Source organism: Scyliorhinus torazame, chromosome 9 (assembly GCF_047496885.1).
Source record: "Scyliorhinus torazame isolate Kashiwa2021f chromosome 9, sScyTor2.1, whole genome shotgun sequence".
Classification (NCBI taxonomy): domain Eukaryota; kingdom Metazoa; phylum Chordata; class Chondrichthyes; order Carcharhiniformes; family Scyliorhinidae; genus Scyliorhinus; species Scyliorhinus torazame.
This window is the reverse complement of record NC_092715.1, coordinates 77924625-77949505: the sequence shown is the minus strand read 5'-3', so window position 1 is coordinate 77949505 and position 24881 is coordinate 77924625. Positions and strand designations below refer to the sequence as shown.

The following is a 24881-nucleotide window of genomic DNA, read 5'->3' as shown; positions in this document are numbered from 1 at the left end:
ATGTTCTAATGATCAAAGGTACTCGGTGCCTGAACGCGAGACCAGGCATTGGGAAGGGTGAGGAGTCACTGAGAGGCACCCCTTTGCTTCTGACAGCCCCTCCCCTATATTCCAGTGAACTCACCACCCCCACCCTCACATTGCTTACCTTTGCCCACAGTCACGCCAAGGTCCTGGAAGGGTTTGGGGGATGGGTGGGTGGGGGGGGGACACAAGCTGCCCACTACCTCTCTAGCCAACAGGCAAGAGCCCCAATGCCTCAACAGCATTCTGCGCAAAGACTCTGGTCCCCATGAAATCTCATGGCATCAGGTCAAACGAGAGCAAGGAAACGCCCTGCTGATTGCCATCTACTATTCTCCTTTAGCTAATCAATCAGTTGTCCTCCATGTTGAACATTACTTGAATGAAGAACTGAGGGTAGCAAGGACATACAATGCACTCTGGGTGAGGGACTTCAATGTCCAGCATCAAGAGTGGCTCGGTAGCATAAGAACAAAGAAGTACAGCACAGAAACAGGCCCTTCGGCCCTCCAAGCCCGTGCCGACCATGCTGCCCGTCTAAACTAAAATCTTCTACACTTCCTGGGTCCGTATCCCTCAATTCCCATCCTATTCATGTATTTGTCAAGATGCCCCTTAAATGTCACTATTGTCCATGCTTCCACCACCTCCTCCGGCAGCGAGTTCCAGGCACCCACTACCCTTTGTGTAAAAAAACTTGCCTCATCTCCTCTAAACCTTGCCCCTCATACCTTAAACCTATGCCCCCTAGTAATTGACCCCTCTACCCTTGGAAAAGGCCTCTGACTATCCACTCTGCCTATGCCCCTCATAATTTTGTAGACCTCTATCAGGTCGCCCCTCAATCTCCGTCGTTCAAGTGAGAACAAACCGAGTTTATTCAACCGCTCCTCATAGCTAATGCCCTCCATACCAGGCAACATCCTGGTAAATCTCTTCTGCACCCTCTCTAAAGCCTCCACATCCTTCTGGTAGAGTGACGACCAGAATTGAATACTATACTCCAAATGTGGCCTAACTAAGGTTCTATACAGCTGCAACACAACTTGCCAATTCTTATACTCAATGCCCTGGCCAATGAAGACAAGCATGCCGTATGCCTTCTTGACTACCTTCTCCACCTGTGTTGCCCCTTTCAGTGACCTGTGGACCTGTACACCTAGATCTCTCTGACTGTCAATACTCTTGAGGGTTCTGCCATTCACTGTATATTCCCTACCTGCATTAGACCTTCCAAAATGCATTACCTCACATTTGTCTGGATTAAACTCCATTTGCCATCTCTCCGCCCAAGTCTCCAAACGATCTAAATCCTGCTGTATCCTCTGACAGTCCTCATTGCTATCCGCAATTCCACCAACCTTTGTGTTGTCTGCAAATTTACTAATCAGACCAGTTGCAATTTCCTCCAAATCATTTATATATACTACGAACAACAAAGGTCCCAGCACTGATCCCTGCGGAACACCACTAGTCACAGCCCTCCAATCAGAAAAACACCCTTCCATTGCTACTCTCTGCCTTCTATGACCTAGCCAGTTCTGTCGTCATCTTGCCAGCTCACCCCTGATCCCGTGTGACTTCACCTTTTGTACCAGTCTGCCATGAGGGACCTTGTCAAAGGCCTTACTGAAGTCCATATAGACAACATCCACTGCCCTACCTGCATCAATCAATTTTGTGGCCTTTTCGAAAAACTCAACTCAAGTTAATTAGACAAGACCTCCCCTTCACAAAACCGTGCTGCCTCTCGCATACCTACTGAAGGAGCTGGCTGAGTCCTGATCTGCCAGGATGGGCTTGTGGGAGATAGGGAGAGAATCAAGAAGGTGGGAAAACCTGTTTGACCTCTCCCTCACCAATCTGCAGCATTGGTAAGAGTGGCCACCCTCTCAAGCCACTTGGTTTCTGACCTGATTAGATCCTTGGCCCAAGCGTAGACAAAAGGGCTGAACTCCAGAGGTCAGACGATAATGACTGCCCTTTGCATCAAGACCTTGTGTTGTGTGGCATGAAAGAGCTCTCACAAAACTGGAGTCAATGGGAATCAGGGGGATAACTGCACTGATTGGAGTCGTACCAAGCACAAAGGAAGATGGTGGTGGTTGGAGGTGAATCATTTCAGTTCCAGGACATCACTGCAGGAGTTCCAGGCTTAGGCTTACAAGTAGCAAATAACATTCGCACCACACGAATGACAGGCAATGACCATTTCCAACAAGAGATGTCTTAACCATTGCCCTTTGACATTCAATGGCAAATCTGTTGGAATTCTTTGAAGATGTAACTAGTACAGTTGACAAGGGGGAGCCAGTCGATGTTGGACTTTGAGAAGGCGTTTGGCGAAGTTCCACATCAGAGATTATTGTACATGATTAAAGGGTATGGGATTGGAGGAAATGTATTCAGGAGGATAGAAGACTGGTTGGCAGAGAGGAAACAAAGAGAAGGAATTAATGGGTCCTTTTCAATTGGCAGGCAGTAACTAGTGGGGTGCCACAGGGATCGGTGCTGGGACCCCAGCTATTCACAATATATATTCATGATTTGAATGAGGGAACAAAATTAACATCTCAAAGTTTGCATATGACACCAAGTTGGGTGGGAGGGTGAACTGTGACGCGGATGCATAGATCCTACAGCAGGATCTGGACAAGTTGGGCGAGTAGGCAAATCAATGGCAGATGCCGTATAATTTGGATAAGTGTGAACTTATTCACTTTGGAAGCAAAAACAGGAAGGCAGATTACTACCTGAACGGTTGTTAATTGGGAGAGGGGAGTGTGCATGGGGACCTTTGTGTCCTTGTGCACCAGTCGCTGAAGTTAAGCATGCAGGTGCAGCAGGCGGTAAGGAAGGCTAATGGTATGTTGGCCTTCATTGCGAGAGGTTGCGAGTAATAGTAATAATAATCTTTATTGTCACAAGTAGGCTTACATTAACACTGCAATGAAGTTACTGTGAAAAGTCCCGAGTCGCCACATTCCGGCGCCTGTTCAGGTACACAGAGGAAGAATTCAGGATGTCCAAAGTACCTAATAGCATGTATTTCGGGACTTGTGGGAGGAAACCGGAACACCTGGAGGAAACCCACACAGACACAGGGAACCATAGTGCTAACCACTATGCAGCCATGCTGCCCTAGGAGTACAGGAGCTGGAATGTGTTGTTGCAATTATACAGGGCCTTGGTGAGGCCACACCTGGAGTATTGTGTGCATTTTTGGTCTCCTTTTCTGAGGAAGGATGTTTTTGCTCTCGAGGGAATGCAGCAAAAGTTTACCAGGCTGATTCCAGGGATGGCAAGACTGTCATATGAGGAGAGATTGACTAGGTTGGGATTGTTCTCGCTGGAGTTCAGAAGAATGAGGGGGGATCTCATACAGATTTATAAAATTCTAACAGTACTAGACAGGGTAGATGCAGGGATGATGTTCCCGATGATGGGTGTGTCCAGAACCAGAGGTCACAGTCTGAGGATTCAGGGTAAACTATTTCGGACAGAGATGAGGAGACATTTCTTCACCCAAAGAGTGGTGAGCCTGTAGAATTCATTACCACAGGAAGTAGTTGATGTTAAAACATTGAATATATTCAAGAGATGGCTAGATATAGCACTTCGGGCGAATGGGATCAAAGGTTATGGAGAGAAAGCAGGATTCGGCTATTGAGTTGGATGATCAGCCATGATCGTGATAAATGTGGAGCAGGCTCGAAGGGCCAAAAGGCCCCCTCCTGCTCCTGTCTTCTATGTATCTATGTATGTATTACCATTGCTGAATTCCCTGGGGTCTACCATTGACCAGAAACTGAACTGGACTAGCCATATTAATACTGTGGCGACAAGAGCAGGTCAGAGGCTGGGAATCCTGTGGTGAGTAATTTACCTCCTGATTCCCCAAGTCTGTTTATCATCTCCAAGACACTCGTCAGGAGTATGATGGAATACTCTCCCCTTGTGTGGACGAGTGCAGCTCCAAGAAGACTTAAGCTCGATACCATCACTGAGTCAAAATCCTGGAACTCTATTCCTAACCTCACTGTGGGTGTACCTCACCATATGGACTACAGTGGTTCAAGAAGGTGGCTCACCACCTCCTTGCTGTTGGGCAATAAATACTGGCCTGGTCTTGCCACACCCCACAAATTCATTAACAAAATAAGAACCCTCTCATGTGGAGCATAGACTCCAGCGTGGGCAAGCTGAAACAAAATGGCCTGCTTTTGTGCTTTCGACTCATAAAATCATAGGTTACCAGTTACATTTGCACTCAAAAGGTATGCGGTCATATAAATCTATATATTGAACATCCTCTTCTGTACATGTCTTGAAGTTTAGCAAGTTTTCTTTTCCCAGTTCTGACTTATTGTGTATATTTTCTGAACATCTCAAACAGTGAAAGATGAAGACCCACAGATGTCTCTGGCTGAATACTTGCGCTCCATTCTGCACCTGTGTGGAACAAAGACCATGTGTCATGAAGGAGGCTGTGGCTGTTGTGTTGTGGTGATTGAATATGATGACCCTGTGAAACCAGAAAAAAGAATCATCAAGTCAATGAATTCAGTAAGCCGATAACTGCTATGTTTGTTATTCAGTGTGCATCTGTACAGTGGGCAATATTACCGTTACTTTTTTAATGCATTTATTTGCGCAACATTTTTCTACCCCTTCAATTGTGTAGCTCTAATTATACCTGCCCACGCAGGAGCAATTTGGCTGTGTTCAATTTGGCTTTGTTCTGATATCCAACGTCTTTTAATGCCTTAAGTATTTTCCATGATGCGGAGATGCCGACATTGGACTGGGTGAGCACAGTAAGAAGTCTTACAACACAGGTTAAAGTCCAACAGGTTTGTTTCGAATCACTAGCTTTCGGAGCACAGCTCCTGCCTCAGGTGAATGCACCTGATGAAGGATCTGTGCTCTGAAAGCTAGTGCGTCGAAACAAACCTGTTGGACTTTAACCTGTGTTGTAAGACTTCTTACTTAAATATTTTTAGTGGCGCAAACAAAAATTGAACCATTTTAGCCTGGCATGGTGTTATAGAAACCTGTTGTGGTGACAAAGGAGATATATATTTAGCCTTATACAATTAATGAAGACGATAAATGAATATCTTTCGTCAATATTCACACAGGAAAAAGACAATGTTGTTGAGGAGAATACTGAGATACAGGCTACTAGACTACACTGAATTGAGGTTCATAAGGAGGAGGTGTTAGAAATTCTGGAAAGTGTGAAAATAGATAAGTCCGCTGGGCTGGATGGTATTTATCCTAGGATTCTCTGGGAAGCAAGAGAGGAGATTGCAGAGCCTTTGGCTTTGATCTTTATGTCGTCATTGTATGCAGGAATAGTGCCAGAAGACTGGAGGATAGCAAATGTTGTCCCCTTGTTCAAGAAAGGGAGTAGAGACAACCCCGGTAACTATAGACCAGTGAGCCTTACTTCTGTTGTGGGTAAAGTCTTGGAAAGGTTTATAAGAGATAGGATGTATAATCATCTGGAAAGGAATAATTTGATTAGGGATAGTCAACACGGTTTTGTGAAGGGTAGGTCGTGCCTCACAAACCTTATTGAGTTCTTTGAACAGGTGGACGAGGGTAAAGCAGTTGTGTGGTGTATATGGATTTCAGTAAAGTGTTTGATAAGGTTCCCCACGGTAGGTTATTGCAGAAAATACGGAGGCATGGGATTGAGGGTGATTTAGCGGTTTGGATCAGAAATTGGCTAGCTGTAAGAAGACAGAGGGTGGTGGTTGATGGGAAATGTTCAGCCTGGAGTTCAGTTACTAGTTGTGTACCACAAGGATCTGTTTTGTGGTCACTGCTGTTTGTCATTTTTATAAATGACCTGGGGGAGGGTGTAGAAGGATGGGTGAGTAAATTTTCAGATGACACTAAAGTCAGTGGAGTTGTGGACAGTGCGGAAGGATGTTGCAGGTTACAGAGGGACATAGATAAGCTGCAGAGTTGGGCTGAGAGGTGGCAAATGGAGTTTAATGCAGACAAGTGTGAGGTGATTCATTTTGGAAGGAGTAACAGGAATACAGATTACTGGGCTAATGAAAAGATTCTTGGTAGTGTGGATGAGCAGAGAGATCTTGGTGTACATGTAAAAAGATCCCTGAAAGTTGCCACCCAGGTTGATAGGGTTGTTAAGAAAGCGTACGGTGTGTTCGCTTTTATTGGTAGAGGGATTGAGTTTCGGAGCCAAGAGGTCATGTTGCAGCTGCAGCTGTACAAAACTCTGGTGCGGCCGCATTTGGAGTATTGCGTGCAGTTCTGGTCGCCGCATTATAGGAAGGATGTGGAAGCATTGGAAAGGGTGCAGAGGAGATTTATCAGGATGTTGCCTGGTATGGAGGGAAGATCTTATGAGGAAAGGCTGAGGGACTTGAGGCTGTTTTCATTAGAGAGAGAAGAAGGTTAAGAGGTGACTTAATAGAGGCATACAAGATGATCAGAGGATTAGATAGGGTGGACAGTGAGAGCCTTTTTCCTCGGATGGGGACATAGTTTTAAATTGAGGGGAGATAGATATAAGACAGATGTCAGAGGTAGGTTCTTTACTCAGAGAGTAGTAAGGACGTGGAAAGCCCTGCTTGCAACAGTAGTGGACTTGCCAACATTAAGGGCATTTAAATGGTCATTGGATAGACAGATGGACGATAAGGGAATAGTGTAGATGGGCTTTAGGTTGGTTTCACAGGTCGGCGCAACATCGAGGGCCGAAGGATCTGTACTGCGCTGTAATGTTCTATGTTAAGATGTATTCTACTTTGGAGGAGCAAGAGGAAACAAATAAATTGGGTAGGAAGTCGATTTTTGTGGCCAGACAGCATCAAAAACTACATAACTCCATCAAGGTTTTTTTTTCCAGAATACTGTGACAGTGACGTTAATATAGTCAGTGGTTATGTGCCCAAGAGGGTGAAGAGATTTTTTTCATTTTGTTATGGGCCAGGGTTTAGAAAACTCCAAAGTATATCATGGAGTTCACCTGACCCACGACTTAATTTAAAAAAAAAAAAATTTTTTAAATTAAGGTATTTGAAAGTTTTTATAATAATAACAATGACATAAACATGGTATAATAAACATTTCCACCCCATCCCAATCTTCACACACCCCAACCATAAAACAACAATCATCCCCCCCCCCCCCCCCCCCCCCCCCCCCAACCCCCCCCCCCCCCACCCCTGGAATACTGCATCTGCTGACATTTTAATTTTCACCGAGAAAGTCGACGAATGGCTGCCACCTCCGGGTGAACCCAACCATTGACCCTCTTAAGGCGAACTTTATCTTCTCAACACTGAGAAACCCAGCCATGTCACTAACCCAGGTGTCTACACTCAGGGGCTTCGAGTCCCTCCACATTAATAAGATCAGTCTCCGGGCTACCAGGGAGGCAAAGGCCAAGACGTCAGCCTCTTTCACCCCTGAACTCCTGGCTCTTCTGACACTCCAAAGATCGCTACCTCCGGACTCAGCACCACCCGTGTTTTTAGTACCGTGGACATTGCCTGAGTAAAACCCTGCCAAAACCCTCTAAGCTTCGGGCATTCCCAAAACATGTGGACATGATTTGCTGGACTCTGATCCACGACTTTTAATAGATTGTGGTTATGGGGAACACAAGGGTCTACTGTACAGGTGTGATGCAACAGAGATCTAAAGTACTTTTAAAACAAAACTATGTTTATTTATGAATCCAGTTAACACTTTATAAACCCACAGTAAGCATCTTAACAATTATCAACACCAATAATCCCACAGATACACTATTCTCAGTAACCCTTCATAACTTTCCTAACAACATCCATAAGTCCAAAAGGATCTCCACCTGTTGGGGCCGGGTCATCCTGGGTGGACCTGACCCCAATACCAACAAAGAGAGAACACCTCGGAGGAGACCACTATCAAGGCACCATAACTGTCACCCGCACCTTGCACTAGTGCAGAGAGACACACCTCGGTGGGTGACATTAGTGGACAGACTGCTGGGGCACAATCTGGTGAGCACCACACAGCTGCTGATGCACATCTGATGGAGGCAAGAACATTCAAAGCAGTTAGCAGTGGGAGGTCTGCTGGATCCCAGGACTCAGCCGAGTCCCAGTCAGATGCCGAGCCTCTGGACAAAGTTCTCCCAGAGCTGATGCAACACTAGGGAATGGCCGTGAGATTCAAGAGGGGATATCAGCGCTACTCCAGTGAGTCAATAGTCGATTGGAGGAGTCCCAAAGGCTACAGACGCAGGAGATGGCACTAGCAATGCGTGGCACCGAGGTTAACACAGCTAGGATGGTGACTGCAGTAGAAAGCCTGGAGCACTGACTTCAGCACTTGAGTGGTGGTGTAGAAGGCATGGCTCAAGTCTGTGACGGCCATGGCTGAGGGCCTGAACATCATGTCCCAGTCACCAAGGGGCAAGTTCCGTTTGCAAGGGGACATTGGCGAGGCAATCCAGAGCATGTCCCAGTTCCAGATGCAGCAGGGCAGTAGCGAGGCACTGTAGAACATGGCCCAGTCACTGAGGAACATTGCTGAGGGCATCAATACCACAGTGCAGACAATGGGGAGCCACCAGGGCTGGCAAAGCCAAATGACTCAGAGGCCCCTGGAGCTCTCTGCGCAAGGCCCTATGGGCACCATCCAGAAGGAGGAGGCACTGGAGGCCGACCCAGTGCCTGACGACGATTCCGCCCCCCCCCCCCCCACCCCGCCCCCCCCCCCCCCCCCCCCCCCCCCCCCCCCACCCAGCCGAATCTTCACGTCATCATTTTTATGTAACCTGGCACTCTGTCCCCCTTCCACAGCTCCCAGCATTAGACTAACCGCAGAGTCACACCGACGCAGAGCATGGCAGAAGAGCGAGAGCACCCCTTTCCGACTCCCACCATGGACGGAAGGGGCTGCAGCAGGCAAACACATGGCCTCCTGACATTAAATAACAAACAGGCAGCAGTACATCAAACAGTAAATAGTCAACAGGATAAGAACTAACCCCCCCCCCCCCCCGGCCATGGCTGCTCCAGCAGTATACCTGCATCAGTGAAAAGTCGCTCGGTTGAGCAGAACAATACACCGGAAAAGCCACATCAACACAGAGCGTGGCGGAAGAGCAGGACAGCATCCCTTCCCCCTCTCCAGCACTGGCAGTGGTTCCGGACCCCAGGCCACAGAAGCAAAAGGGGCTGTAGCAAACAGGCCCACAGCCTCCGGGTACTAAACAGCAAACGTAAAATAGCAAGTTTGCATCTTCCGAATATTAATCATGAACAAGAAACAGTAAGAAAAGGCACCAACAATTTGCTCGGCCTCCAAACCTAAAACATTAAACAGTCACCAGCACAATAAAGACACCAACAATCCTGAAAGATATTTCTTCACGATCTTCAAATTGCTCAGTTGAAGTGAGCCACCCTTTCCCTCCTGTCGTACCGTCGCCTGGTCACCAACTCCACCCAGTCCTTGGTCCAGGTCACAGAAGTAAAAGAGGTGGAAGCAAGCAAACATAAGGCTTCCAGACATGAAACATTGAACAGTAAGCAAGCTGCAAAGCAGTTCGTCATACCTTCAGCAAGCTGCTCAGTTGAATCAGCCGCCACCCTTCCACTTTGTCAGCACTGGTTGGAGCTGCAGCTCAGTTCCTCCCCTTTCTCACTCCAGGCAACAGAAGGAAAAGAGGCAGCAGCAAGCAAATACACAGCCTTCCGGTAGCTGCAGGAGCATCCAAGTCACTCCTCCTCTCTCTACCCTCTGGCAGCTCCCAGTGATAGACTTCCAAGGCAGACTTCCAAGGCAGAAACAATCATTACCTGAAAGCCACACCAACACAGAGCACAGCAGAGTGAGCGAGCACCTCTTCCCCTCCTTCAGACTGACAACATGCCTGTTTACAGCCCCCCATTGACTTATTGCAGGCCACCAAAGCAGAAGTGTAGCAGCAAACAAACACTTGGCCTTTGGGCAATTTGCAGCCAGAAGCAAGAGCACACAGAAAACAGCAAATGCAGCCACTTGGGGGCCATGAAGTGCTCACATAACTAACAATGTCAATTCCCTATTCACAGTGGCCTTCAGCTGTGAAGCTGGGGGCTGCTCACAATCCAAGGGAGTGAAAGTGACCTCCCGCATATAACCACCTAGGGCTTCATGCCGGAGAATGGAAATGGTTACTCGCCTCCTCAGCAGCCATTGTGGAAGCTTCACATTTTGAAAAAAAGAGTGCTAAATGACACCCGTGTGATTTCTCACTGGAGAGCCAGTTAGTTCCCGGGAGGAGCGTTGGGGCGGGATCTGGAACCCGCCACCAGAGCGGGCCGCTTAGAGAGTGAATCAATTCGCACCTGCCGCGGATCTCCATTTTGGAGCCTCCTGCTATTCAACTGGTGTGCTCAGCTGCGCACCGGGCAACACGCGGTGGTTAAATTGTGACCACTATTTGAGGTGCAGTCTCATTAATGTCCTGTATAACTGAAGCTTAACATCCTTAATTTTACAATAAAAACAGAAAACGCTGGATAAACTTAGCAGGCCTGGCAGCATCTGTGGAGAGAGAAGCAGAGTTAATGAGTCGAGTCCATATGACTGTACTACTGACGTGAAACGTTAACTCTGTTTCTGTCTCCACAGATGCTGCCAGACCTATTGCGTTTATCCAGCATTGTCTGTTTTTATTTCAGATTTGCAGCATATGCTTTTAATCCTTGATTTTATGTTCAATTCCTCTCATAATTAAGGATGGCATTCCATTAGCCTTCTTGATTACTTGCTGTACCTGCATACTAACCTTTTGTCACTCGTGCAAGAGAACATCGAAATCCCTCTGCACCTCCGCATTTCAACTGATATTCTGGGATAGACGAAATTCACAAAAAAATGTCACTTCAGAAGAAAATTCCATATGGATGGAAGAAAACCACGGTGACACAACAAAAGGGAAACGAGGTGCACAGACGTCTGGGACAAACCGAACACCATTGCAATAACGACTCCTGCAGAAATACGAAGCATCAGAAAGAATGAATACAAAGCAAATGGAATGTTGGCATTTATAGCAAAAAGAATTGAGGAGAAAGGTAAGGAAGTGTTGTTGCAACTATACAAGGCATTGGTAAGACCGCACCTGGAATATTGTGCCCAGTTTTGGCCCCCTTATTTGAGGAAAGATGTTGCGGCATTGGGGGCAGTTCAGAGGTGGTTCACTTGATCGATCCCACTGGATTCCTTATATGGTCTTCTGAGGGGTTTGTTGTTTGAGGAGAGATTGAACAGTTTAGGCCTCTACTCTCTCGAGTTTGGAAGAATGAGGGGAGATCTAATTGACATATACCAGATGCTAAAAGGTATGGATGAAGTAGACGTGGAGCTGATGCTTCCTCTTGTGGGGCATGCTAAAACAAGAGGTCATAATCTTAGAATAAGAGGTAGCAAATTTAAAACTGATCTGAGGAAAAACTACTTCTCCCAAAGGGTTGTGAATCTGTGGAATTCGTTACCCCAGAGTGTGGTGGATGCAGGGACAGTGAGTAAATTTAAGGAGGAGTTAGACAGCTTTTTAATTAATAATGGGTTTAAGGGTTATGGAGAACAGGCAGGACGGTGGAGTTGAGGCCAGGATGGAATCAGCCATGATCACATTGAGGGTGTTAGGCTCAGGGTGCTAAATTGCCTACTCCCACTCCTCGGTCATGTGTTCTAGGGAGGAAATGCTCTGCTGATTTCGCAATCCAGTTCTTGGTCTGTAACATTGTAGGTAACAGATAAGGAACATATCAGCCAAGATACAATGACGGAGCAGACCCGATGGGCCGAATGGCCTAATTCTGCTCCTATATCTTATGAACTAAGGTGGATTTGAGGCGCATACATATGACCTGCAAACGCAATTTGCCATATGGGATTATAATATAGTAGCAGAAACAGAGACCTACCTACCTCAAGCAAGAGGAGGAATGGCAGCTTAATATTCCTGTCTCCAATGTGTTCAGGAAAAATAGGAAAGTTAAAAAGGACTGGACGTGTGGATGACAGTATTGACGAAAGCCCTGAAAAGAGATGACGTGCTTGGAGGTTCAAAAATGGGACTCTATTGGAACAGAAGAGCAGCTTTAATGTGGCTTGATGTATACTGTAGGATGTCAAATAGTAGAAAGAAAAACAGGAGCAAATTTGCGGGCAAACTTTAGAAAGATGGAGTGGTGATAATGGGCTTCTATTATTATAATATAAACTGGGAAAATAACAAAATAACAAAATAAAGGGAAAAAGGGGAGGAATTGACTCTAAGAGTCCACAAGTACTTTCCCGGATCTGCTGTGTTCCCAGCCCAAGTCAGGAACTGCGTTGGCGATTCTGGGCAAAATCTTCTGCTCCCGCCAGTAACGGGAATTGTGGCGGACTTAATTTAATTTGGTGCGAGAAAAAAAAATCTATTTCCTGTAAGCGAGGAAGAAATGTTGGAACTTGGTTCTCCTGACTTTTGAGCTGAGTTACAGGCGGGTCCAGCTTCCCGATAAGCAATGTCAGAAATCTGATTTGCATGCATTAGCAAGTCATGAATGCTCATTAAAACGCCAACTCGCCAGAATCACATTTCCCTTCGAAATTAAGCTCCCTGCCAGTGGGTAATTAGAACATTCTGTTTTACGTCTGTACATACGTAGCGCGCTTCACTTTATCCATGACTTTGGGGGGTCAGTAGATGCTGCTTCTGTCTTCCTTTAACCCTTCACTCCTCCATATCAGTGTCACGGAAGGCATGATCAGTTGAGCATGACTGGGCGGGAAGGTGGAAAGACCGGGGGGTAAGGAAGAAACACACTCTGGGAGGCATGTTTAAGAGACTATCCAGGGAAAGATGGGAGACTGATTGGGGGGGCGGGGGGGGGGGGGGGGGCATGGTTACTGTTTGGAGAATGCGTCCACACTGTTGGGGCATGTTTAAGAGACTGTCCAGGGAATGAAGCCAGACTATCCGAGGCATGTTAGAGGTCTCAGCATGGCATGCATGCCCTGGTCCTGGTCTTGACGAGAGGAAGGTCTGGCTTGCAGAGAATTGTGTAAAGAGAATAGTCTGTCATCTATTGCATTTAGTCCTGAGTGTTCAAAGCATGGTACATGGATGCAGAGAGATCAGTCACATTCAAGGGATGCATTTAGATCCGGGGTGGTGGTATTTCCAATGTCATTGGGATGGAGTGTAGTAGATGGTCTCAAGGCGGGGTGGGAGTGGGGGGCATCTCTCTAAAGGTAAAGTTGAAGATGGCCTCGAGAACAGGAGGGGTCAATAACGAGGGGAATGTGGACATCAACAATGATGGGAACGGGGGAGAAGCAGAATGCCAGCATAAATAATGCTGGGGGCAAGGGAGGCTTGATGGTCACCGGATGAGGAGGAATTAGGAGGTGATTATTGTCTCGGAAGAAGGGAGGAACTTGGTTAGTGACGTAGATTGGTTGGACGAAGAACCTCTTCCACTTTGCTTTTGAACTGCATTATAACTGCAATCAGGAAATAAACAATATGGCAGAGGTCTCAAAGTGAGGGTTTATGACCCCTCTTTTGGATCAAGTGAAGGGGGCATAAATATCCTTGCCGCGAGGTTTGCTAGTGTCACACGGGAGGGTTTAAACTAGTATGGCAGGGGGGTGGGCATGGGAGCAATAGGTCAGAAGGTGAGAGCATTGAGGGAGAACTAGGGAATAGGGACAGTGTGGCTCTGAGGCAGAGCAGACGGGGAGACGTTGCTGAACACAGCGGGTCTGGTGGCCTGAAGTGCATATGTTTTAATGCAAGAAGTATTACGGGTAAGGCAGATGAACTTAGAGCTTGGATTAGTACTTGGAACTATGATGTTGTTACCATTACAGAGACCTGGTTGAGGGAAGGGCAGGATTGGCAGCGAAACGTTCCAGGATTTAGATGTTTCAGGCGGGATAGAGGGGGATGTAAAAGGGGTGGTGGAGTTGCGCTACTGGTTAGGGAGGATATTGTAGGCCTCGTCAAAAAGAAAAAGGAGGCATTTGTCAGGGCTAAAAGGCTGGGAACAGACAAAGCCTGTGTGGAATATAAGGAAAGTAGGAAAGAACTTAAGCAAGGAGTCAGGAGGGCTAGAAGGGGTCACGAAAAGTCATTGGCAAATAGGATTAAGGAAAATCCCAAGGCTTTTTACACGTACATAAAAAGCAAGAGGGCAGCCAGGGAAAGGGTTGGCCCACTGAAGGATAGGCAAGGGAATCTATGTGTGGAGCTAGAGGAAATGGGCGAGGTACTAAATGAATACTTTGCATCAGTATTCACCAAAGAGAAGGAATTGGTAGATGTTGAGTCTGGAGAAGGGTGTGTAGATAGCCTGGGTCACATTGAGATCCAAAAAGACGAGGTGTTGGGCGGCTTAAAAAATATTAAGGTAGATAAGTCCCCAGGGCCTGATGAGATCTCCCCCAGAATATTGAAGGAGGCTGGAGAGGAAATTGCTGAGGCCTTGACAGAAATCTTTGGATCCTCACTGTCTTCAGGTGATGTCCCGGAGGACTGGAGAAAAGCCAATGTTGTTCCTCTGTATAAGAAGGGTAGCAAGGATAATCCAGGGAACTACAGGCTGGTGAGCCTTACTTCAGTGGTAGGGAAATTACTGGAGAGAATTCTTCGAGACAGGATCTACTCCCATTTGGAAGCAAATGGACGTATTAGTGAAAGGCAGCATGGTTTTGTGAGGGGGAGGTCGTGTCTCACTAACTTGATAGAGTTTTTTGAGGAGGTCACAAAGATGATTGATGCAGGTAGGGCAGTGGATGTTGTCTATATGGACTTCAGTAAGGCATTTGACAAGGTCCCTCATGGTAGACTAGTACAAAAGGTGAAGTCACACGGGATCAGGGGTGAGCTGGCACGGTAGATACAGAACTGGCTAGGTGCAAGACAATGCTTAGAATGCGAGCATCTTTGAATTTGTCTATATATATGTTTCTGGAACATACCTTTTCATTCACCTGAGGAAGGCGCAGTGCTCCGAAAGCTAGTGTTTGAAACAAACCTGTTGGACTTTAGCCTGGTGTTGTAAGACTTCTTACTGTGCTCACCCCAGTCCAACGCCAGCATCTCCACATCCGAGAAAATGAAGGTTGCCTAGTGAACGGGAGTGTGGTGGTGGGAGGGGCCACAGTCATTGAAGCCTGGTCGAGAAGGATTCGAAGGACTTGGGAGGTGTGAATGGTGGGGGGAGGGGATCCCCGGTCAGAATGGTGTTGTGGAGTGTGAGGGGGTTAGGGGGGCCAGTGAAGAGAGTGAGAGTTTCTGCGTATTTTAAGAGATTAAAGGCCGATATGGTGATGCTGCAAGAGACCCATCAGAGAGTGAAGGACCAGATGAGGCTTGGAAAGGGTTGGGTGGGCCAGGTGTTTCCTTCGGGGTTTGATAGTGGAGTTTGGGGGGGTGACAATCTTGATTTTGGGGGGTGGGATTGGAACACAGTGCTGGAACCGAGTGTGGACAGGTCCCAGCTGTGCTATTAACCCCGAGGGGGGGGGGGGGGGGGGGGTGGTGTTGTCTGGGCTTATGAGAGAGATGGAGGGGTTTTCCCGGTGGAACTTTTTACACCCGAGGGATCGGGAGAATTCATTTTCTTCCCCGGTGCACAGGGTGTTCTCAAGGATTTATTTTTTTGTGAGTATTCGGCAATTGTGATCTTGGGTCACGCTCCACATTGGATGGACGTGGTAGTAGAGAAGGGGGTGGCCCAGAAGCCGGGGTAGAGGTGTGGGGCTGTTGGCGGACCGGAGCTTCTGTGATAAGATAGGAAGGTGATTGCGGAGTATGTGGTGCTCAATTGCATGGGGGAGGTCTCCATCGGCGGTTTCGGAGGCCTTGCAGGCAATGGTGAGGGGTGTGGTGATCTTGTTTAAAGCTAAATTGGATAGGGAGGAGAAGGAGGAATGCCAATCATTAATAGAAGAGATTTTGGAGGTGGATGGGAGGTATGTGGGGGACCCGGATCCGGCACTCCTGGCAAAGAGGAAGAAGTTGCAGGCGAGGTTTGACCTGCTATCCACGGGAAAAGCATTCAGCTCTTGTCCATGTTTGAACCAAGCCTGTAATGAGGTCAGGAGCTGAGTGACCCTGGCGGAACCCAAACTGAGTGTCTGTGAACAGGTTATTGCTGAGTAAGTGCCGCTTGATAGTACTCTTGATGACTCCTTTCGTCACTTTGCTGATGATGGAGAGTAGACTGATAGGGCGGTAATTGACTGGGTTGGGTTTGTCCTGTTTCTTGTGTGCAGGACATACCTGGGGTATTTCTCCACATTGCCGGGTAGATGCCAGTGTTGTAGCTGTACTGGAACAGTTTGGCTCGGGGTGCAGCAAGTTCTGGAGCACAAGTCTTCAATACTATTGCTGGAAAATTGTCAGGGCCCATAGCCTTTGCAGAATCCAGTGCCTTCAGCCGTTTCTTGATATCATGTGGAGTGAATTGTGTTGGCTGAAGACTGACATCTGTGGAACCCGAGATGAATCATCCACTGGGCACTTCTGGCTGAAGATTGTTGCGCATGCCTCTGCCTTGTCCTTTGCACATATGTGCTGGGCTCTTCCATCATTGAGGGTGGGAATATTTGTGGAGCCACCTCCTCCAATGAGTTGCTTAATTGTCCACCACCATTCACGGCTGGATGTGGCAGGATCCCTGTTGTACGTCATTGGACACTGGCCTCCAGTCACACAGGCAGCCTTCTACCACCACCCTTCTGTCTCTTCCCACTAAGCCAGTTTTGGATCCAACTTGCCAAGTTTCTCTGGATCCCATGTGCTTTTACCTTCTTTATCAGTCTCACATGTGGGACCTTGTCAAAAGACTTTGCTGAGATTCGTATAAACTACATCTACTGCACCACCCTCATCTACAGACCAAATCACCTCCTTGAAAATTCAATCAGATTTGGTGGCATGACCTCCCTCTGACAAAGCCATGCTGACTATCCCTGATCAAACCTTGCCTCTCCAAATGGAGATTAATTCTGCCCCTCAGACGTTTTTTCAACAGTTTCCCTACGACTGAAGTTAGACTCACTGGTCTGTAACTCTTGGTTTATTTCCACCACCCTTCTTGAAAAGTGTAACTAAATTATCTATCCTCCAACCACATAGCACCTCCTCAGTGGCCAGTGAGGAATTAAAAATTCGAGTCAGATCCCCTGTAATTTCCTCCCATGTCTCCCACAGCAGCCTGGGATACAACTCATCTGGGGCTGGGAATTTTTCCACTTTTAAGCTGGCCAAAACCTCCAGTCCCTCTTTACTCTCTGTGTCAAACTGTTCAGGAACCTCACCGCTCTTCTCCCTCAATTCTGTACCTACATCCTCCTCGCAAGTGCAGACAGATATGAAGTACTCATTTAACACCCTGCCAGTGTCCTCTGGAATCAAGCACAGATTGCCCCTTTGATCTACTCTTTCTCTGTTTATCCTCTTCCACTTAATCTATTTATCGAATATTTTAATAGAATATATTAGGTTTCTCCCTAATCTAACTCAGCAGTGCTTTTTCATGTCCCCCCCCCCCTTTGCTCTCCTAATTGCGTTTTCGAGTTCCCCTTGCACTTTCTGTACTCCACCAAGGAGCTGATTTTCTCCCTTTGTACCTGTTATAAGCTATATTTTCTTTCTTATATAGCCCTGAATATTCTTAGACATCCAGGGTTTTCTGGGATTGTTGCTCCTACATTTCACCCAAAAGGGAACATGTTGGGCCTATACTCTCCTAATTTTCTTTTTAAACACCCTCCACTGCTCTGCTGTAGATTTTCACCCAAGAAGTTGTTCCCAGTCTACTTTGGCCAGATCCTGACTTATCTTAATAAAATCTGCCTTCCTCCATCCAAAACGATGGCACAGTGGTGAGCACTGCTGCCTCACAGCATCAGGGACCCAGGTTCGATTCCAACCTCGGGTGACTGTCTGTGTGGAAATTGCATGTTCTCCCCGAGTCTGTGTCGGTTTCCTCTGGATCCTCCGATTTCCTCCCAGAGTCCAAAAATGTGCAGGTTAGGTAAATTGGCCATGCTAATATTGCCCCCAAAATGTTCAGTCAGGCTACTGGGATTGGGCCTAGGTATGGTGCTCGATCCAAGCAAGGGCTGGTGCAGACATGATGGGCCAAATGGCCACCTTCTGCACTAGGGATTCTATTCTATTCTGTTATGGGCGAGGCGTTTTCAGAACCCCAAAATGTATCATGGAGTTCACCAACCTCACCCTTTAATGTATTTGTTGCTTTGCCGAGCACGCGGCTTTTCCCTAGGTGTGGGATTACAATTATGGACACGTGGGTTTTTAAACACAAAACACAGTTTATTCCATGAACTCAACTTAACATCTTAAATAAACATTGGATCTCTTAACACCCCTTACTTGAAAGATAACTCAGAAAATATTGCAACAGTAAATAATTCCTTAAAATGTTCCTTCAAACTTCCAAGAGACTTAACACCTTTAAACAAAATCACATCAGGTTAAAGGTTAACTATTATGAGTTTAAATCACCCAAATGATCCAGAGATAGTCTTTCATGGGAGAGATCCAGCTCACTGCAAAACACAGACACACCCAGCTCTTTTCAAAACTGTCTAACTAAAAACCTGCAAAACTAAACTACAAAACAAAACTGCAAAATGGCTGACCTGACCTCCGCCCCACCCACGCTCTGACATCACTGTTTTCTTAAAGGCAGATTGCTTAAACATCCATGTCTTAAAAGTACTCTCACATGACACCTCCCCCCAAGAAAAAAAAATAAACCATCAACTTCAAGATGGTTTCATTTTTCACTTTTCCACCATCCACTAAGAAATGCACACAGTTAATATAACTTTTTGTTTTAAAAAAAAAACACATGCAAACAGGTATAATAATATAGTCCATTTTTCTTTGTTCTTCTTCCTCCAACCAAAAACATTCTCGATTGACAGTCTCTTTGAACAAAGTCTCTGCACGATCCATCCATTCCTCTACTCCTCGGCATTTCTCTTCAGAATCAGATAATTTAGTTCAATCTGACCACAGAGTCCCTTGCAATTCTCCAATACAGGAACATTGGTGATCACAGCTTTCAAGCAGTCCTGTTGAAAGTCCGCTGTCCATTGAAATTTCTTGCGTTTCTTCAGCAATTCCATCAGTGCAGTCATCACGCCACAAAACCTTTGCACAACTGTTCGATCAAATCCACTCACGCTAAGAAATTGCATTATTTCCCTTCGTCTTGAGGGTATCGGAAACTCCGCAAGGAAAGTGATTCGGGCTTCTCCAAATGTACTTTCGGCTAGGTTCGTTACCAAACCCGCCTCCTGAAGTTGATCGAAGAACTCCATCAGATGTTTTAAATGTTCTTTCCATGTCTGGCTGAAAACTACCAGATCGTCGATGTATGCCGCACAATTGGGTAATCCTGAAACAACTGTATTAGTTAACCGTTGAAATGTTGCTGGGGTGTTTTTCATAATGGCATAACTTTGAACTGGTATATACCATCTGGAGTCACAAAAGTTGAAATCCCCTTCACCCTTTCAGATAAAGGTACTTGCCAGTAACCTTTCAGTAAATCCAATTTGGAAATAAAAGCGGATTGTCCCACTTTCTCAATGCAATCCTCCAAACGTGGGATAGGATAAGAGTCCGTTCTTGTAACTGCATTCAACTTTCGATAGTCCACACACAACCGTTGGGTACCATCTGGTTTAGGTACCATCACTATGGGTGAGCTCCATTGGCTGCAACCCACTTCAATTATGCAATTCTTCAGCATACTCTCAATCTCTCTGTTAACCTGTGCCAATTTTAAAGGATTAAGTCTGTATGGATGTTGTTTGATAGGAACAGCATTTCCCACATCGACATCATGTATAGCCATTTTAGTACTTCCCAATTTATCCCTACAAACTTGCCCATGTGATATGAATAACTCTTTCAGGTCAGGTCGTTTTTCCTCTGGAAGGTAACTTAACAATTCATCCCAATTTTTAAGAACATCCTCATTTTCCAATTGAATTTGAGGTATGTCAAATTCACAGTCATCTGGATTTGGTTCGTCACTCTGAGTTAGAATCATTAAAACCTCCTTTTTCTCTCCTTCCCTTTCAAAGTACCTTTTAAGCATATTCACATGACACACCCGGTGAGTCATCCTTCTATCTGGTGTTTTTACCACATAATTCACCTCACTTAATTTCCTTTCAATCTGATACGGTCCACAAAACTTAGCTTTTAAAGGCTCCGCTGCCACTGGTAACAACACTGAAACTTTATCCCCACTGGCAAAACTACGAACTTTGGATTTCTTGTCCACTACCCGTTTCATCACATTTTGTGCAACTTTCAAATGTTGTCTAGCCAATTCACCTGCTCTATTTAATCGTTCCCAAAATTTTGACACGTAATCCAATCGTGTAATTTTCGATTTCTCAGCCAACAATTTTTCCTGAATCAATTTAAGTGGTCCTCTTACCTCATGACCAAAAATTAGTTCAAAAGGACTAAATTTGGTAGACTCATTAGGTGCATCCCTAATTGCAACAATATGAATGGGATTCCTTTATCCCAATCCTCTGGATAATCTTGACACTACACCCTCAACATTGTCTTTAATGTCTGATGCCACCTTCCTAACGCTCCCTGCGATTCTGGATGGTACGCAGTTGATTTAAATTGTTTTATTCGTAAGCTATCCATAACTTCTTTGAATAACTTTGAAGTAAAATTCGTTCCTTGATCCGATTGAATTTCTGTGGGTAGTCCATATCTCGTAAAGAATTTAAGTAATTCCTCCACAATCCTTTTAGCTGTAATATTATGTACTGGAATGGCCTCTGGAAACCTAGTAGACACATCCATTACAGTCAAAAGATATTGATTCCCACTTTTTGTTTTAGGAAGCGGTCCTACACAATCGATTAGGACCCTTGTAAAAGGTTCCTCAAATGCTGGAATGGGTAATAAGGGCGCTGGTTTTATCACTGCTTGATGTTTCCCTATCACTTGACATCTATGTATGACAAGATTGACAAAATTTAACTACATCTTTATGTAGTCCAGGCCAATAAAAATGTTTCTGGATTTTAGCTTGAGTTTTCCTTATTCACAAATGACCTCCCACTGGTACCTCATGTGCAACTCGCAGCACCTCCTTTCAATACCCTACCGGCAATATTACTTTATGAACTTCTGCCTACTTTTCATCCGCCTGCATACGTACAGGTCTCCATTTTCTCATCAAGACATCATTTTTACGGTAATAACACTCTGGTATACTCTCAGATTCCTTTTCAGTATATGCTTTCTGATATATCCGTTTTATTTCTACATCTTTCTGTTGTAACTCCGCCACTTTTCCTGAACTAAAAATATCCGCCTCATCCTCCACCTGTTCTTGTTCTTTTTCAACCATCTGATCAAAAATCGTTTCTGATAATTGCACTTCAACTTCATCTTCACTCTTTGATTTCTCCTCTTGTCTTAACCTGTGACATTGCGACCTTGTTACTACACAATCCGGAAAAATCCCAGGATATTCGTCCTTCAACACTTCAGTTGACTGATTTTCCAAATGTTTATCAACCACAGTAGGCATCACTCCCACCTGCGATCCAGCTATATCATTACTCATGATAAACTGTATTCCTGGACAAGATACTACTACCACTTCACCATTCTTCACTGGACTTTCCAACCTTACCTTATATAATGGAATGCTACTCCTCTCACCCTGAATTCCACATATCACCACCTTTTCTGGCAACATTCTTCCCATACTACATAATTCCTCATCTCTTACCATTAAAGATTGACTAGCCACTGCATCTCTTAAAATTGTAACTTCTTTATCTGCTCCTCCTGATACACATGAGTAAACTTAACCCACACAAGTAAATTCTTTAAATACATCTGGCACCTTCTTAACAATTACTTCTTGAACAGGCTGTACAATTGTTTGCACCACCTTCGCTTCCCTTGGGCTTTCCTTTACCACTCTAACAAACCCCACTGTCTTATCCTGTTTTACCACATCAGCCTTCCCAGTGCTTTTCTTCAACCACCAACACTGTGACTTTACATGGCCTAGTTTATTACAGTGAAAACATTTGAAACTTTTCATTTCTTTTCCACCCTCCAGGATTTCTTTTTTAATCTGAGGTACACTCTCTTTATTGTCTCCCATCAGATCATCTTTACATTTCCCACTTGAGTATTTCTCATGTCCCCAGTTTCTATCCCTCACTGGCTGAAACTGATGTCGGAAACCAATCTTTGATTTATGAACTAATTCATAATCATCTGCCATTTCCGCTGCTAATCTCGCAGTTTTAACCCTGTGTTCTTCCACATGAGTTCTCGCTACATCAGGAATTGAATTTTTAAACTCCTCCAAAAGTATAATTTCTCTGAGAACTTCATACGTTTGGTCTATTTTCAAAGCCCTTATCCACCTATCAAAATTATTCTGTTTGAGCCTTTCAAACTCCATGTATGTTTGACCAAATTCTTTCCTTAAATTTCTAATCCTTTGTCTGTAAGCTTCAGGCACTAGCTCATATGCACTTAAGATGGATTTCTTCACCTCCTCATACGTTCCAGATACCTCCTCTGGTAGTGATGCAAACACTTCACTAGCTCTACCTACCAGCTTTGTTTGAATCAGTAACACCCACATGTCCTGTGGCCATTTCATTTGTTTAGCTACCTTCTCAAATGAAATGAAAAAGGCTTTCACTTCCTTCTCATCAAACCTTGGCAATGCTTGGACATATTTAAATAGATTCCCACCAAGCCTTCGACTATGACGTTCTTTCTCACTATCCTCATCACTATCATCCAACTGTACGTTTCCCTTTACGTCTGCCAATTTTAACCGATTGTCATGTTTCATGGCCATTTTCTGAAGTTCAAACTCCCTCTCTTTATCTTTTTCCCTAATCTGTATCTCCCTTTCTTTTTCTTTTTTGTTCTGCTAGGGCTATTCTTTCATTCCTCCTTTCTTCTCTCTCCTTTTCTTTTTCCTCTCTCTCTCTTTCTCTTTTTCCTCTCTCTCTTTCTCTTTCTTTTTCCTGTCTCTCACTCTTGTATGCCAGACGCTTTAATTCCTTCTCATGTTCCATTTGTTTATTTTGCAACAGAATTTTTGCCATTTCCAATGAGTCAAACTCTATTTCAGGCAACTTTAAATGCTTAACCACCGCCATAATTACCTCATCTTTTCACATTTTGTCAGGTAATGTTAAGTGCAATGTTCTTGCCAAATCTAACAGTCTGCTTTTCGTTTCTGTCCGTAAAGTACTACGTGTGACATTCTCCACCCCCAAAAACTTCTGAGCCTCTGAAAGAGCTATTGTTCACAACACTCTCCCCACTTAAACTAAAATACCACACTGGAAAAGCAACAATCCTTCACTGTCTTTAAGTTCACAAAAGCAAATCCAATAGATAGACTTTTATCTCCCTCAAGCCCCCAATTGTTATGGGGGAAGCGTTTTCAGAACCCCAAAATGTATCATGGAGTTTAATCAACCTGTCCCTTTAATGGATTTGTTGCTCTTCCTAGCACACGGCTTTCCCTAGGTGTGGGATTACAATTATGGACACGTGGGTTTTTAAACACAAAACACTGTTTATTCCATGAACTCAACTTAACATCTCAAATAAACATTGGATCTCTTAACACCCCTAACTTGAAAGATAACTCAGAAAATATTGCAACAGTAAATAATTCCTTAAAATGTTCCTTCAAACTTCCAAGAGACTTAACACCTTTAAACAAAATCACATCAGGTTAAAGGCTTTACTTTAAATCACCCAAATGATCCAGAGATAGTCTTTCATGGGAGAGATCCAGCTCACTGCAAAACACAGACACACACCCAGCTCTTTTCAAAACTGCCGAACTAAAAACCTGCAAAACTAAATTGCAAAACAAAACTGCAAAATGGCTGACCTGACCTCAGCCCCACCCACTCTCTGACATCACTGTTTTCTTAAAGGTAGATTGCTTAAACATCCATGTCTTAAAAGTACTCTCACATGACAATTCTAAAACCGTTTTTTGCAGACCATTTTTATTCTTTTCCATAACAAACCTAAATCGTATTGTGTTGTGGTCACGGTCACTAAAATGCTCCTCCACTGCCACCTCGAACACCTGTGTGGTCTTGTTCCCCGAATTGGATCCAGCACTGTGCTGTCCCTTGTTGGACCTCCTACATATTGACATTAAAAAAACCTCCCTGTATACATTTCAGAAAATCAACCCCTCTGTCCTCTTTGCACTATAACTATCCCAATTAATGTTGGGCAAATTGAAATCCCCCAATATAATTATCCACCAATTAACCTATTATTATTTTTACACCTCAGTGAATTATCTACATATCTGCTCAATTTCCCGCTGACTGTTTGGAGGCCTATAATACACTCCTAGCAATGTGACTGCCCCCTTGTTATTCCTAAGATCTACCCACAAAGCCTCAATTGAAGACCCTTCCAAGATATTATCCTTTCTTACTGCAGTAACTGACTCCTCAATGAATGCTGCAACACCACATTTTCTTGTTCACCCTCCCATAATAGCCTGAATATCCTATACCCTGGAATGTTGAGTTGCCAGTCCTGCCCCTCCCTCAATCACGTCTCCGTAATGGCATTGATATCTCAATTCCACATGTCAATCCATGCCCTTAACTCATCATCTCACCTATAATGCTCCTAGCATTAAAGTAGAGGCCACCCAGCCTCGCCTTACACCCTTGGAATTCAACATAGCTGGACTCCTACTGTTTTGGTTCCTTTATTATCGTATACT

The 24881-nt window shown here is 45.0% G+C and overlaps 1 protein-coding gene across 3 annotated transcripts in view; it reads left to right on the top strand.

The window, feature by feature from the left end:
* The window catches only part of LOC140429339 (xanthine dehydrogenase-like), a 452003-nt gene that overhangs the window by 214021 nt on the left and 213101 nt on the right, over positions 1–24881 (top strand). For all 3 annotated transcript variants that reach the window (XM_072516190.1, XM_072516191.1, XM_072516192.1), the window contains one exon: positions 4421–4590. In XM_072516190.1, the coding sequence (XP_072372291.1) occupies positions 4421–4590 (170 nt within the window). The remainder of the gene's footprint in view (positions 1–4420; positions 4591–24881) is intronic.